The following is a 17,316-nucleotide window of genomic DNA, read 5'->3' as shown; positions in this document are numbered from 1 at the left end:
GTTCCTTTGCCAATCACCTCCATTCTTTGTCCCCTAGTTCTTGACCCCTCCACCTTTGGAAACAGATTCTTTCTATCTGCTCTGTCCACATATCAGTTGCCCAGGCAATCTTGATGACAATCAAAACAACTACAGATACTGGAATTCTGAAATAAAAACAGAAAATGTTGGGAATACTCAGCAAGTCAGGCAGCATCTGCAGAAAGATAAAAAGAGTTAACATTTCAGGTTGAGGACCCTTCATCAGATCCGGGAAAGAGAAATAAAGTTATCTTTATCAGTTAAGTGTTTCCAGCCTTTTTTTGTTTTGTGGGAGCCCAAGCAACTCCTTTGGTTTCAAGAACAACACCAGCTTTTCCAGTTTATCCACAAAACTAAAGTCCTTCATCCCTGGAATTATTTGGTAAATTTCTTCTGCATTCTCTCTAAAGTCTTTATGTCCTTTATAAAGTGTGGCATGCATTATTGAATATGTTATTCCATGTGAATCAGAATTTATACAATAACTGCCAAGTTTAAAGAAGCTCACATTGTGTTCCTAGTTTATTCACAGGATATGGACATCACTAGTAACACCAGCACTATCCACCCCCAATTGGCCCGACAGCTGAGTAGCCTGCAAGACTATTTCAGTGGGCAGTTAATAGTCAGCCACATACACAGGTCCCTGAAGTGAGCCAGATGGATTTTTGTGATGGTTTGGTAGTTTTATTGCCACTATTACTGATACTAGCTTTTCAGTATAAGTTCATTTTGCTACTTAATGTAAATTGGCAGGATTTGAAATCATGTTTCCAGACTAATAATACAGGCATCTGAATACTAGTCCAGTAATTTAAACACAACACCCCACTACTAGACTCCAGTTGCAGTCAGGAAGCTCACACCTTAACATAGTTATAGAATCATACAGGATGGAAACAGGCTCTTTGGCTTTTGTTGAATTGCCTAAAAGGAAACAAATTGGTTATGATTCTCTAGAATGCAGATACATGCGAAAAAGTCCACATGAGCCATTTATCAATTCTGAACTGTTCATTAGTGTTCTCCCCAGGACGGACAAGGACCCTTAGCAAAGCAGAGCAAGAGAGAAAAGCTTCTCTTGATATTGAAAAATGGCTGAAGGACAAATTCAGGGAAGGTTATAACATTATGAAAGAAGAGTTTGAAAAGTATGACGCTGAAAGGACAGGCAAGGTAAGAAACTTTTAAGAGTTTTTTCTATAGCTATTGCAATAATGTAGCATTTTATTAAAATTGTAGACAATCAATAAGTAGACACTGAAGTTATCCTTCACATTCATGGCAAACTTGGATATACAGTATCTGCTTAGTTTATGGACACACAATAAAGTAAAACAATTTGCACTGAAGTACATTCCATTGTTACATGTGTGTTTTTCAATTTGTCTTCATACATTAGCAAAGCTGGCAAGATGGCATTGACTGCCTATCCCTCATTGGGAATTAGAGTCAATCCCATAAAGAGATGAAGTGATTGCATTGAAACTGGCTTTTCTCTAACCTCTGAATGAAAAACATTTCTCAGAACATTTTCATGGATGTATTTTAATGAAGTGCAGTTTAACACAGAAGTTCCACAATCTTAGTCCATGGCGGAACGTGCTAATGATGTCGTCTGGCCTACTGCTGCTCTTCTTTCTTTGGTCTTTTTACCGAGGCAAAAATCTACCTCACAGTAAAATTTGATTCCTTAATCCAAAATGAGATTGACTTTGAGTTTTGTCAATTCAGCCATGAAAATTCCTTTAATATAAAAACAAAAAAGGCTGGAAACACTCAGCAAGTCAGGCGAAATATGTGGAGAGAGAAGCAAGGTAAACATATCAGGTCAATGACCATTAATCAGAAGTTTTTACTTTTCAATAAAAATTCCCTTTTGAACTTCCTGACAAATGGGAATTGATGGGTATATAAGAGGGAATAAGTTATAGGGCCTCTGGAAAATAAGGAAAGACAAGATGGGAGTGATAGGATTGCTCTGTTGGGAGCTAGCATGGACCTGATGGGCCAAACATCCTCCCCTTTACAGTAATAAATAAGTAATACTTTTTACATCATTCGTTGTGCAGACCAAGTCTTCCGCTCTATCAAAAAATTAATATGGTAACTTGTAGGAGAAATTCCACAAAATACTCGCGCAGAATTTCTTCTGGGTTGTAGGGTTCCTATTTCAGCCAGGCAGTGTGTACTTATTAAAGGCTAGGGTAATACTACACTGAAACTGGTTACCATTGTCAAACCTGCAAATACATTATAACCAGTGGAACTTCATGAATAACTATCACTTTGTACCACTTATCTTGAATTGTGTATCTAACAGTATTAGCAATTCGATTTGCTATTTCTTTCAGGTATGACTGCTATAAATTGACAATGTTTTTTTCTGATATATGAATTACTAGGTATTACACAGAGACTTCCTCTCTGTCCTGGCAATTTTTGGACTACATTTGAAAATTGAACATTTAAACCTTTTCCTGGCACGATGTAATCTTGAAAACAGCAAAGCTGGGATAAAGTACATTGACTTTCTCAGAAACTTCCAAGATCGAAGTGACAAGGGGATGCCGCATAAAATTCTCAACAACCCAAAACACAAGTTAGTGGATTCTCATTTCTGTCACAGTAGGCGAGACTTTGCTGTATCACACTGTGTTCTGATACCATCTCTGCCCTTTGTTAACCTAGAAAAGTAACTCCAAAGGAAGGTGAATCTTCGCCCAGAAGCCTGGCAGTTCAAAGTAGTCTTGATGTGTAATAGCGCGTAGTTATACAATTTCAAGATTTAAACCGAGGCTGTAGAAAATAATCTTTCCCTTACTTTAGAGGAGGGGAAGCAGGGAACATATGCTGGAATGTCATCACTCTTGGTATGTAGACAAACATGGGGGAGGTGAATGCAGCTCATTTTAAATTTGTCAGTAAATATTGGCATACTGACCAAGTCTCAATGCATGCACATCTCCACCGATTTACATTTATGTAGTGCCTTATTACATTCTCAGGAATTTCCCAAATTGTTTACTAAAAGTGGTTTCCTTCTGAATTAATGTTGTTGTTACCTTTCAAGTTTCTACAGACTGAAAATGAATCAGCAGGTTCTTGTGATGGAGTTAGTAGGGGTTTGCTGTGCCTATTTTGCTTTTCCTATTTCTTGCATTTAGTAAAGTGATTACATTTCAAAAGAAACATCATTGACTGTGAAGTGCTTTGGAAAGCTCTAAGGTGGTTTAAATACAAGTTCAGTCTTAATTCTGTGTATGCTACTGACTCCCATATTCCTTTTACAAAAGAATGACAGGCTCTCTCTGATTTTGTGGACAATGCTTCTTGGTATGACCAAGATGACCCTCAACAAGTATAAAAGGTGTCACTGGCATTGAACTATGCCCAAATTGGGTGCAAAGTAGGTTTTATTCTGCTGGCAGCTAAATAGGATTACAGTATCTTTCATATACATTAGCTTTCATAAATCAGGGGATCGAGTTTAAGAGCCGCAAAGTGATGATGCAGCTTTACAAAACTCTGGTTAGGCCACACTTGGAGTACTGTGTCCAGTTCTGGTCGCCTCATTATAGGAAGGATGTGGAGGCATTGGAAAGGGTGCAGAGGAGATTTACCAGGATGCTGCCTGGATTGGAGAGTATAGATTATAGGGAGAGATAAAAGGAGCTAGGGCTGTTCTCATTGGAGAGAAGGAGGATGAGGGGAGACATGATAGAGGTATACAAGATGTTGAGAGGAATAGATAGCGTGAACAGCCAGCACCTCTTTCCCAGGGCGCCAATGCTCAAAACAAGAGGACATGGCTTTAAGGTATTGGGTGAGAAGTTCAAGGGTGATGTCAGAGGGAGGTTTTTCACCCAGAGAGTGGTTGGTGCGTGGAATGTGCTGCCTGGAGTGGTGGTGGAGGCTGATACATTGGACAAGTTCAAGAGATTGTTAGATAGGCATATGGAGGAATTTAAGTTGGAGGGATATGTGGGAGGAAGGGGTTAGATAGTCATAGATGTGGTTTGAAGGATGGCACAACATGGTGGGCCGAAGGGCCTGTATTGTGCCGTATTGTTCTATGGTTCTATGGTATCCTATTACTAATCTGACAGGAAAGATTTTGTAAACCAGCCCCAATGGAAAATAATTTTTTTTTACAAATGTGAAAAAAAACATGTTTGCATCATATGAAATCTAGAAAATGCTTGTAAACTCAGTCTCAGGAATGTAGGGGTCCCTTCTGCCCTGTTGACCATGAGCTACATGCTGTGATTGAACCTTGACCTTCAAGCGTTCTTTTCCTCAGACAGCCAAAGGCTGGGGTGCCTCTTTACAGGCAGTGGTGAATTTCATAACTTGGCTTTGCTAATGGGTGGCTCCTGAGTTATGGGAATTGATCTACATTTTCCAGAGTCTCAGTGAAGATTTTTATGGTTGGAGGGCAGAGTTGTACGGTGGGGACAGGTTGGTAGAGGACCCTTGATTTGCAGTTATTAGGTGTAAGGCCCATTCTCCAGATTGTATTGCTCCAGATTCCAGCACCTGCAAAATTATTTTTGTCTCCACGAGGCCCATTCTCACGCATGCTTCAGTGAAGGAGTCAAGGATCGCTCAACTCAGCCTCCAAACATGAAAATTTGCAGTTGCCATCTGTGTGCTGCAGCTTGATGACCGAGGATGTCTTGCATACCGTTCGTACAGATCAATTCTTTACACAGTGCATTGAGGTAGTACAAGGTAAAACAATAACAGAATGCAGAATAAAGTGTAACAGCTACAGAGAAAGGACAGCGCAGGTTGACAATAAGGTGCAAAGTCATAACGAGGTAGATTGTGAGGTCAAGAATCCATCTTATCCTACAACTGCTGCATGGTGACACGAGGGCTGTGATCTTAACAGCAATCCACAACAGACCTAATCTCAGTGAAAACTGGTGTGAAGCAAGGCTGTGTCATCACCCAAACACTTTTTTCATTTTATCTTGAGTAACACCTCACTTTACTTCCATCAAGCTTTCCACTGGATTGGAGCTCATCTAAAGCACCAATAATGGGAAACTGATCAACCTATGTCACTTCCCCTCCAGAACGAAATTGGGTGCAAACAAGTTTTTTTCACTGTACCTCAGTACATGGGAACAATAATAAACCAATTCCAATAATAAACCAATTCCAGTTCCAGGATGAAAATTAATTTCTGTAGACAGGCAAGTTTGATTAATGGAATCTCCACTGATGGAGCCAAAACCTTTAGTGAGGTCAAAAATGGCCATGTCTTGTGATAACTGATGATTCTTGGATTTCCCTTGGTGTGGTGAAGTTTGTGTTCATTGTACCTTTGAGATCCATACTGCTAACAACTGGGCCAAGTGTGAGCCAGCACAAGCAAGTCAATATTTCAATGATAGCGATCACTATATCCTTTTATCAATTTATTAGACAAATTATTTCATTTTTTTTAACATCTTTTTGTTTCTAGATTTAACAATGAAGGAAGTGTCAGTCTGTGCTCCACAATAACTGCAATTGAAGCAAAACTGACAAGATTATTCCAATCAGACTTCCTTGCACTTTTAGCCACCTTTCAGTAAGTAATTAATTCCTCTACCTTCCTTTGAAAACTGATCTAACCCGTCTTTAACATAGCTATGGAAATTTCCACTGGATCATATTGATCATTTGCTTCTATGTAGCACAGGACATAAAAGCAGTAGGTGCTGAGGATGAAAGACTTTGTACCTGGATGCCTTAAAGTGGGTGCAAATCAATATCACTACAGACTAAACCAATTCTTCTGATGTCTTATAAAGTGAGAATTAAGGTGATATATTTCTTACTCTTGCTGGGCAACATGTTACTAACTCCACAATGTTTTCTGTGCTACAACATGCAGCTGATAAACTATTTCCCACCTATAGTTTTCACTTCAACATTTGTGGTATAATTTAGGTGCCTGTCAAAAGTTTGACTTCTTATTTATTTGTAAAGTATTTGCAGCACATAAACATTCTCAAAGTTTGCTGTGTTTTCCAAAGCAGGTTTGCTGCAGTCACATCACCTCCGTGAACTGGAGATAGAACACGTGAATACAATCTTTAAAGAACTGTAGCTTTAATTATCAGCATTCTCCTGGAATAAAACAGGACAACTTCTAAACTAGGGAGTTATTTTGTGAACAGTAGCTTCCACTTTCAGTTTTCTCGTGTATTTTGTTTGAGTGGCAGCTAAGCAATGATTTAATCGGAAGTGAACAACCTTCATATCATTTACCTTTTTTAAAAATTCCTTTATAGAAATCATTGGCAATGATGATTGCCCATCCCTAAATAAGGGCTTTTGAAACATTATAGATTACATATTGAAGGTACTCCTCAAGTGTTTATATAGAACACTTGGCCAAATTTTAATAACTGAAATGGGAGGTCTATGCAATAGATCCCTCTCTGCATTTGAGTGAAAATCAAAAAAACTACAGATGCTGGAAAATAAAATAAGAAACTGCTGGAACTACTCAGCAGGTCAGACTGCATCTGTGAGAAGAGAAACAGAGCTAAAGTTTCAGGTTGAAGATCCTTCGTCAAAAGGGGATAAAAGGAACTTGTTTAGTTGCAGGGAGGGCGGGGGAGGGGGATGGTTCTGATAACCAGGGTGACCATTGGGATAAGCTGAAAACAAGGTTTATCTGGTCAATGAGTGAATGGGAGCATTTAAAGAGTGAGAACATAGACAAAAAACATAGACAAAAGAATGTAGGAGCTACAAAATGCAGAGCAGGAAGACATGCCCGTCAGGTCAGGCGGGCTATGTCCTCCACTCCCTGAGGGAAAAAGAAAGAAAAAAAAAGGAAGGAATAGAAACAAACAAGCTGAGCCTCTGCTTTTTGTTCTGGGCACCATGCCTCAGTGAAGTTAAATTGGCCTTTGAAGGGGTGGAAGAGTTCTGTTAAAAACCTGGGTAAATGAGCTAAATTACAAGCACAGGTTGCATTGAAGTAAGCTTGTACTTCTTTGAGTGAAGATGGGGGACAAAAGAAGTGTACAGTTTTAGTCTCCTTATTTAAAAAAATATATAGCATAGAGGACTTCTGTAAAGATTCACTAAACAGGTTTCAAGGATTCCAGATTAGCCAAATGAGAAGAGAATGAACAGACTAGGACTCTATTCTCCAGAGTTTAGAAGAATTAGAGGATATTTCTTTGAAGCTTACAAGGGCTTGACAGGTTAGATACAGGAAGGATTTTTTTTCCTGACAGAGGAGCCTTAGACCAGGGAACACAGTTTCAGAACAAAGGATAGGTTGTTTAGGCTGATAGGGTAGCTACTAACATCCATTACAAGCCTATTGACTCTCACAGATGTCTCAACTACTCTGTCCCACCCTGACTCCTGTAAGGACTCTATTCCATTCTCCCAATTCCTCCGTCTCCATTGTATTTGCTCCGATGATGAGACTTCCTGTATAGGTACCTCTGAAATGTTTTCTTCCTTTCTGAACCACAGCTTCCCCTCTACCGTTGTTAACAAAGCCCTTGACCACATCTCATCCATCTCCTGCACCTCTGCTCTCACCCCCTCTCCACCAGGACAGAACGAGGACACAGTTTCCTTTCCACCCACCAGCCTCTGCATTCAGCTGATCAATCTCAGGGATTTCCGCCACCTTCAAAGAGATTCTACCAGCAGATCTCCTCCCCTTCCAGCCTTTCACAGGGACCATTCCCTTGTGAGTCTCTGTTCACTCTTCTGTTCCCTCCAACCATGCCCCTTCTTACATCACTTTCCCCAGGTGATGCCACACTTGTCCCTTCACCTCCTCCCTTCCCACCATCCAGAGATCCAAGCAATCTTTTCAGGTGAAGCAGCGAGTCATTTGCACTTCTTCCAATCTAGCATATCTCTTTCAGTATTCATATGTGGTCTTTTCTAACTCAGAGAAACCAAGGATAGGTTGGGTGATTATTTTGTGGAACACCTGCATTCAGTTCGCAGGGGCAACCTTGAGCTTCCCGTTGCCTGCCATTTTAATTCTCCATCCCACTCCTGCTCTGACCTATTGGTCTGTAGCCTCCTGCTCTGTCACAGTGAGGCCCGACGCAAGCTTGAGGAACAACACTTCATCTTCTGCCTGGGCACAATGCAGCCTTCTGGACTCAATATTGAATTCTCCAACTTCAGCTAACTTGATTTCTGTCTGTATCAGTCATCCATTTATAATATTAGCTCAGCTTGTTCTCACTCTCGCTCTCTCTCACTCCTGTGGAGAACATGTACAGCCTGACTTGCTGGCCATGTTCTTCAGCCCTGCAATTCGCAACTCCCATCATTCTTTTGTTTATGTTGTCACTCTCTAACTGCTCCCATCAACTCATTAACCAGATGACCTTGTTTACAGCTTATCCCCATGGTCACCCTGATTTCACCTTATCGGAGACATCCCTCCTCCCTCACCTTCCCTGCAGCTTTACAAGCTTGTTTTGCCTCCACTTCAGTTCTGACAAAGGTTCTCCAACATGAAGCATTGAATGTGGTCTGAGCTGTTGAGTATTTCCAGCATTTTCTGCTTTTGTTTGTGTCTGGCCATTGAGGTTTAAGTTAGAAGAACTTTTGTGCTGAAGGAGAGAATTTCACCTTTGCTGTGAATGGGCTGTGGAGGCTCAGTCATTGTGTTCAAATGACGTAGAGATTGATAGGTTTCTAGATTTCTAGATAGGGAACCAAGGGGTATGCTGAAAGGGGCATTCAGGTAAAAGATCAGCCGTGATCTTGATGAATGTTGGAGCAGTCTTGAAAGACCAAATAGTCCAATCCTGCTCCTATCTCTTATGTTCTTATATTCTGATGAACAATGGATCCTTGTTCCCGTATTCCCTGTAGCCAAAATGGCAAAACTAAGCAGTGTGATCTGTGGGAAAGTGAATCCACTACATGCTTCTCATTGACTACCAAGTGATATACTGCCATTCTACAGGACATTTCAAGTACTATTTAATTTTGTTTCCTCCCACTTATGATTGCAAGGAATTTAATTTGCCACTGACTTGTAAAATTAAAAGATTACCTCAGTCAGATAATTGATACCAGATACCAATGCAATTCATTATTCATAATAGTTGTCTCACCCTCTCCATGTCTTAAACCACTCATTTATGATCATGAGGAGCAAGCTTTCTCCTTCTCCTCTTTATGTTAGAGGAACTCAGCAGGCCAGGCAGTATCTGTGGAGAAAAGCAGACAGTCAACGTTTCGGGTCAGTTCCTGAAGAAGGGTCCTGACCCGAAACGTTGACTACCTGCTTTTCTCCACCGATGCTGCCTGGCCTGCTGAGTTCCTCCAGCATCATCATGTTTCTCATCAAGATTCCAGCATCTGCAGTCCTTTGTTTCTCCTTCTCCTCTAATACTGTTACTTTGCAAGACGTATCAGTCAGTGTATATATTTTCTCTAATATAAACGCTGGAAAAACTCAGCAGGTCAGACAGCACCTGTGGAATAAGAAGCAATTCTGATGAAGGCTCCCCACCAGCTGAAGCTAGACTGGTGACATTCTTGGGAAATTTTGGATACAAATTGACAAACTTTAACTCTGGCACATTGTGCTAGTTTTCCAAAGGGAAGCTGTAACTCAAGAATCATTGAAGAAAAGATCTTCCCTGAACCAGTGTGACTGTGCACTGTAATGGAATCTCTTTAGTGTTTCCCTTGTATATAGGACCAGTGTAGTTTCATTAATATTGCTGAAAATACTTTTATCACAGAAAATAAGCATTTTTAAATAAATGTGTTATGTCTACTACTTCTGATTAACCTCATATAAAAGCACTAAAAATGGATGTTAAAACCGTGCAGAACTTTTACTAGTTGCATTGGTGCACATGAATGAATTTTTAATACATAAAAACTTTTGAGAGTGCTCAATAACACATTTGGGTGTTAGGAAAAAAATATTGCTTGTAATTGTCAAAGGTTCCAAAATTACAAAATGTGGGAATCCAAATTTACTTCCAGATTGGAGCTCCACCTCTGGCACTCGTACTGTGGAATTGCTTCTTTGATCCACCATCTCATTGATTTCAATGAGGATTGTACACCTCTGCATATAAAGCAAGAGGGAATGTGGGCTGACTTTCATAAAACTATTTCAGTTTAGTTTAATAATTTTAATTATTTATCTGCTTTTAGGAGATTTTAGCTAATTTTTTAATTGAAAAAAAAGTTTTACTTTTTAATAATACTTACTTCAACATAATAGTTTTTAAGTAGCATTCATTTAATAACTATTAATTGACCCTTGTAGCTTCTGTAGCCAGCAAAGCTGGTTGCAGATCTTGGCTGTGTGTCAAAGCTTTCAGCAGTGTTTCAGGGAATGGATCTGGTGGATCAGAGCATTGTTGGATGCCCTGCCACCACTCAAGCTGGGCTGCTGAAGTCCAGGATGCTTTGGGCCAGCAAGCTTCGGTCCTCTGAATTTGATTTCTTAAATACCAGCATGAGGAGGTCATTGAACCTACACTAGTAAAATTCATCCATTAAATTTAAAGAGTCTTATTAAAGAGCAGCAGATTGGTGCGAATTTGGCACAACCATCCATTTCATTGGAGAGATGAGAGAAGAGCCTTGTTTGTGGGCAGGGTCAGCTCTCAAGATTAAGAAACCATGGTGTCACAATTTATACTCTCAACATCAGGAATTGCACATGGAATTCTTCAAAGTTGCTTCAACCAATTTTTGTTGAATTGCACAGATCAAACCACCCCAAAGTAGAAATATTAAGCCCTAGCTATTTAAATTAAAGTGACCAGGAGTTGTGGGATACAGACTTTGAAAGAGAAATAATCAAAAATATACTTTGGTCATCTCACTGGTTCTGTTCTTTCCAAACTGCAGCAAAATCGACAAACTAGAAATGAATGTTATCAGCCAGCAGGAGTTCCGAGCTGCCATAGAGAGCAGGTACGTTCTGACAATTCATGGCTTAGTAATCTAAGACAATTGTTGAATTTTTAAGAGAGCATGGAAGTAGTCATATAATTTTAGCAGCAATTTTAAAAATTATCTTTACTATCTGGTGATAATTATTATTGAAGAGGTGGTGAACAGAGAGGAGTCAACCTTTGTATTTACCCATAAACTCCTCCAGGTTCTTTTTTCCTGCCTGATGCTGGTGGTGGTGCGGGGCAGGGCAGTGGGATGGGGTGGGTTATACTGATGGCTGGCTAATCAAAGAAAGCCTTGCTTGTTATAGCATCAATTGCATTCTCAGAATATTCCAAAGTGCCTCACACCCAGTTAAGTACTTGTGGAACTAAATTACTGTTTAAATGTGGTATTCAACATCTGGAAAACAAGTTTCAACAAACGGGAGTGATCCTGACCAGAGTATCTGTTTCAGTGATGTTCAGTGATGGATCAATGTTGTCCAGAAGGCAGCTGGAGCCTCGGTTTAATGTTTCATCTTAAGGCAGTGTCTAAGACAATGCACCATTGCCTCAGTACTGGATGGGTGTCAGCCTTAATTTTCAATTCAGGTCTCTGGGTAAATTTTTTTGTGGGTGGGGTATTTATTTCAGAGAATTTCTTTAATGGCAGCTTTTGATAGTTTTCCTGCTGAGACTATCAGCAACGCTACAATTGTCCAGCTGCACCAGAACATTGCAGGATGCCCCATGTTGCAGGATGTGTAATGTTTGGCCCACAGACTGGATGTTGAGAACAGTTCCCCTCCAGTGTGTCACCATGGTCACTGCTCCCCTGTGCATACTTACTACAACAGCAACTTAGAGTCATACAGCAGTGAAGTAGGCCCTTCAGCACACCATGTCCATGTTGACCACTGGACCCATCTCTATTAATCCTATTTATCCACATTAGGTCCTATGCCTTGGCAAATCAAGTGCCTTAAATGTGTGAGAGTGCCTGCCTCCACCACCTCCCAAGGGAGCACATTCCAGATTCCAACCACCATCTGTGTTAAAAAAATTCCCCTTCCGATCCCCTCAGCATCTTTCCGCTCCAGGGAAAACAAATCCAGCCTATCCAATCTCTCCTTATAACACAATCAAGGCAACATGCCGGTGAATTTCCTCTGCAAGTTTGACCTCAACATCTGCATTAAATGCCCTTTTTCTCTCTACCTTGATCTTCTCTTTTATGATTCTCCTTAAAACCTACCTGATTCACCTTACTTTTGGGCTCTCTCCTTATATCCCATTCTTTGATTCAACATCTGTTTTCTTTAATTACATTTTTGTGAAGGGCCTATGTTAAAAGCGCCAAATACATTCAAATTATTTTGGAATCTGTCTTCTTTACCTATTCCTAAAGATGTCGGAAATTCACCATATTTGGTGTGGATATGTTTCTTTCCTGATAGTCTAAATAAGAATTTACTTTGTTATCCCACTAGGTGGCAGGTTAGCACTTTTGCAGTGACAATGGGAGCTAAAGAAGGTGGTGGTTCTGAGAACCAGTGATTTTTCTATGGAGATCAGTTTCCAAAAGCAGCTGGGAACACCTATGGCTCCCATCGGCTGAGCATGTTCCTTTGCCATAAAATGTGTGTTTGCTTAGGGCTGCTCAGTTCATCTGTGGAAGTCTCACTCTCACATAGAGAGGTCAAGAACACAAAGAATACAGAACACTTGTTACTACTTCTTTACAGTGATACATATTGTAAACTTTCACTTTAATCTCTTGTTTGATAGACTTTGAAAAATATAGATTTAATGACTGGCCGTATTTATTTTGTAATGTAGAAGCAGTCCCCAGGTTACAACAGGGTTCTGTTCTTGAGAAATGTTCATAACCAGAACCGTTCATAAGTTCAGAAACTAACAAATACTTTATACCTGTCTTCTTAGAGGAAGGCACAAAAACCTGCCAGACATATTAGAGGTGAGCTCGACCCAGACCCCCATTGTTGTGGCTCGGCGGGTGGGGTGGGGGGGGGCAGTGGGACGGGGTGGGGGGTGCATGGGGAGAGATGGCATGTGGAAATGCCCCATTCCCACATGGCAGAAGATGCCTGCAGCCATACAGAAGCTTCCAAATCCATCCCCATTCATCCAACTGGTCTCCCAGATGCTTGGTCGTATTTACAGGCTGTCCATAAGTCGAGCATTTGTAACCTGGGGAGGACCTGTAATTACTTTCCATCCACATCCCTACTGATGATGCCTTATGTTGTTCAATGATGCTGACTAGAAGTGAGAATGCTACTCTTCTGCTGCTGCCACTAACTCACCAAATGCAAGGAAAGAGACCCACAGTTCCAGCTGTTACAGTGACTTTTGCCTTTCCTTTGCTTCCCCTATGGAATGAGCTGCCAGAGAAAGTGGTAGAGGCATTTGGACAGTTACATGAATAGGAAAGACTTAGAGGGATCACACAAGCAGCTGTGATGGGAGAACAAGCAGGCATGGGAAGACAGGAAGAGCAAACACAGGCAAATTGGACTAGCTCAGTTAAGCAAATTGGTCAGCATGGACAAGTTGGGCTGAAGGGCCTGTTTCCATGCTGTATAGCTCTATGACTCTAGCGGTTCACTGATTGGGGTTGGGGGCTGAGGGGGTGAGGCGGGATGGAAATACAGAGATAACATCCATCATTCAAGGGTCAATGGTGAATAGGGAATGGAGGGAAGGCAATCAAGAGGAGTGAGTGCAGGCTGCCAATGTTCCGTAGTCCCGCTGTCGAACCAAGGCAAGCAAGAATTCATTGTGATTATTGATTTAATGGCAAAGAATGTACATTATTTGGTTGCCACAAGCCAGTAGTTTGGGTCTTTCTTTGCATTTGTTAAAATGTACTCCTTTTATATGAAATGATGGAAGAAGTAAATTTCAGTGCACTAACTATGGAATGCTAGGACATCTGTTTGGGTGATGCATCTCTGGAATTCCCTACCCGAGACAGTTAAGGAGGCAAGGTCATTGGAGGTATTTAAAGAGGGGGGTAGATAAATTTTTGAAAGATCTGGAAATTCAGGGCTATGGGTTACTGGACAGAAGAGGAAATGAGGCCTGAAGCAGATCAACCATGGTCATGTTGAATGGTAGGGCAGGCTTGAGGAACCAGATGGCCTACTCTTGCTTCCATTTTCTTGTGTTCTTCTTCTGGTGCTTGTGGCTATTCCAAAGGAAGTTAATTCAGATCCTGGAAATCCAAAACCAAAACAGAAAATACTGGAGGTATTCACAGGGTCAGGCGAAATCAGTGGAGAAAAACCCAGAGCTGATATTTCAGATTGATGAGTTATCACCAAAGCAAAGAATTCACTCCAAGAAGCATATATTGCCTTGCCTCGCCTCATTCTGGTTTCCATTGCCATTGGCTGAGAGTGAAAGATCCTTGATTTGTTTACAAAAGGCAACTGGCTACGAGGTGTTCAGTGTTGGGGGTCGAGTTCCCTATGCAAAATATTTTTGCTTCCTCAACCATAAAGAATTCTGATGGAAGTTAAGAATCCTGTTCACAAAATATGTCGAGGTACTCCACCTTGAAAGAGGAAGTGGGAGCATTGTGCGGAGCAGGTTGTATGTGGAATAAAGGCAAGTATCAGACCCTAAGGCTAGGACATGTGTCAAGGTGAGAACAAGAAACAATGGACCCCTTACTCCCAATAATCATCCAAAAAAACAAATACAACATGAGATTAAGGAAGACACAATTAAGACAGATGCTGGATTCTGGAGCAATGCACACAAAGTGCTGGAGCAACTCAGCAGATCAGGCAGCATCTATGGAGGGAAATAAACAGTCAACGTTTCAGGTCGAGACTCTTCGTCAGGACTGGAAAGGAAGAGGGCAGAAGCCAGAATCTTAAGATTAAGGAACACATGCACACTTTTACTGCTGGAGCGGGGGTGGTGGTTGTTGTTGGTGGTGAGAGAGACAAAGGGAGATGGAGAGGCAAGGGAGTGAAAACCAAAAAAAATCACAGATGCTGGAAAATTGAAATAAAAACAGAAAATGCTGGAAATAGTCAGCAGGTCAGGCCACATCTGTGGGAAGAGAAGCAGAGTTAAAGTTTCATGTTGAAGGTCATTCATCAGAACTGAGAAGGAGATAGAACATAGAACATAGAAAAACTACAGCATAATTCAGGCCCTTCGGCCCACAAAGCTGTGCCGAATATGTCCCTACCCTAGAAATTACTAGGCTCACCCATAGCCCTCTATTTTACTCAGCTCCATGTACCTATCTAACAGTCTCTTGAAAGACCCTATCGTATCAGCCTCCACCACCGTTTCCAGCAGCCCATTCCACGCACTCACCACTCTCTGAGTAAGAAACTTACCCCTGACATCTCCTCTATATCTATTCCCCAGCACCTTAAACCTATGTCCTCTTGTGGCAACCATTTCAGCCCTGGGGAAAAGCCTCTGACTATCTACCTGATCAATGCCTCTCATCATCTTATATACCTCTATCAGGTCCCCCCTCATCCTCCGTCGCTCCAAGGAGAAAAGGCTGAGTTCCCTCAACCTGCTTTCATAAGGCATGCTCCGCAATCCAGGCAGCATCCTTGTAAGTCTCCTCTGCACCCTCTCTATGGCTTCCACATCTTTTCTGTAGTGAGGCGACCAGAACTGAGCACAATACTCCAAGTGGGGTCTGACCAGAGACCTATATAGCTGCAACAATACCTCACGGCTCCTAAATTCAATTCCCCGATTGATGAAGGACAATACACCATATGCCTTCTTAACCACAGAGTCAACCTGCGCAGCCGCTTTGAGTGTCTTATGGACTCGGACCCCAAGATCACTCTGATCCTCCACACTGCCAAGAGTCCTACCATTAATACTATATTCTGCCAACATATTTGACCTACCAAAATGAACCACTTCACACTTACCTGGGTTGAACTGCATCTGCTACTTCTCAGCCCAACTCTGCATCCTATCTATGTCTCTCTGTAACCTCTGACAGCCCTCCAAACTATCCACAACATCCCCAACCTTCATGTTATCCCCAAACTTACTAACCCACCCCTCCACTTCCTCATCCAGGTCGTTTATAAAAATCGCAAAGAGTAAGGGTCCCAGTACAGACCCCTGAGGTACACCACTGGTCACCAACTTCCACTCAGAATATGACCCTTCAACAACCACTCTTTGCCTTCTGTGGGCCAGCCAGTTCTGGATCCACACTGCAATGTCCCCTTGGATCCCATGTCTCCTCACCTTCTCCATAAGCCTCGCATGGGGTACCTTATCAAACGCCTTGCTGAAATCCATATACACTACATCTACTGCTCTCCCTTCATCAATGTGCTTAGTCACATCCTCAAAAAATTCAATCAGGCTCGTAAGACAGGACCTGCCCTTAACACAGCCATGCTGACTATTCCTAATCATATTATACCTCTCCAAGTGTTCATAACTCCTGCCTCTCAGGATCTTCTCCATCAGCTTATCAACCACTGAGGTAAGACTCACCGGTCTATAATTCCCTGGGCTATCCCTACTCCCCTTTTTGAATAAGGGAACAACATCCGCAACCCTCCAATCTTCCGGAACCTCTCCCGTTTCCATGGACGACAAAAAGATCGTCATTAGAGGCTCCGCAATCTCCTCCCTCACCTCCCACAGCAACCTGGGGTACATCTCATCCAGTCCCGGCGACTTATCTAACTTGATGTTTTCCAAAAGTTTCAGCACCACCTCTTTTCTAATATCTACATGCTCAAGCTTTCCAGTCCCCACTACAATCCCCCAGATCTTTTTCCGTGGTGAATACTGACGTAAAGTATTCATTAAGTACCTCCGCTATTTCTTCCGGATCCATACACACTTCCCCACTGCTGCACTTGATAGGCCCTATCCTCTCACATTTCATCCTCTTACTCTTCACATACTTGTAGAACGCCTTGGGGTTTTCCTTAATCCTGCCCGCCAAGGCCTTCTCATGTCCCCTTCTGGCTCTTCTAATCTCTTTCTTAAGTTCCTTCCTTTTAGCCTTGTACTCCTCCAGATCTCTAACATTGCCTAGTTCTCTGTACCTTTTGTATGCTTTTCTTTTCCTTTTGACTAGATTTATTATAGCCTTCATACACCACGGTTCCTGTATCCTGTCATGACTCCCCTGTCTCATCGGAACATGTCTATGCAGAGCTCCACACAAATATCCCCTGAATATTTGCCACATATCTTCCGTACTTTTCCCAGAGAACATCTGTTCCCAATTTAATCTTCCAGTTTCCTGCCTGAGAGCCTCATAATTCCCTTTACTCCAAGTAAACACCTTTCTAGCCTGTCTGTTCCTATCCCTCTCCAGTGCTAATGTAAAGGAGATAGA

At 41.6% G+C, this 17,316-nt stretch overlaps 1 protein-coding gene across 1 annotated transcript in view; it reads left to right on the top strand.

The window, feature by feature from the left end:
- The window catches only part of si:ch211-197n1.2 (EF-hand calcium-binding domain-containing protein 6), a 43,218-nt gene that overhangs the window by 5,937 nt on the left and 19,965 nt on the right, over positions 1 to 17,316 (top strand). Inside the window, exons 3-6 of the mRNA XM_052020396.1 lie at positions 1,043 to 1,197; positions 2,427 to 2,623; positions 5,498 to 5,605; positions 10,903 to 10,968. Of these exons, the coding sequence (XP_051876356.1) occupies positions 1,043 to 1,197; positions 2,427 to 2,623; positions 5,498 to 5,605; positions 10,903 to 10,968 (526 nt within the window). The remainder of the gene's footprint in view (positions 1 to 1,042; positions 1,198 to 2,426; positions 2,624 to 5,497; positions 5,606 to 10,902; positions 10,969 to 17,316) is intronic.

Source organism: Pristis pectinata, chromosome 7 (genome assembly GCF_009764475.1).
Source record: "Pristis pectinata isolate sPriPec2 chromosome 7, sPriPec2.1.pri, whole genome shotgun sequence".
In the NCBI taxonomy this organism is placed as follows: Eukaryota; Metazoa; Chordata; class Chondrichthyes; order Rhinopristiformes; family Pristidae; genus Pristis; species Pristis pectinata.
Note: the sequence above shows the minus strand (reverse complement) of the source record. Positions and strands in the feature narration are given on the sequence as shown.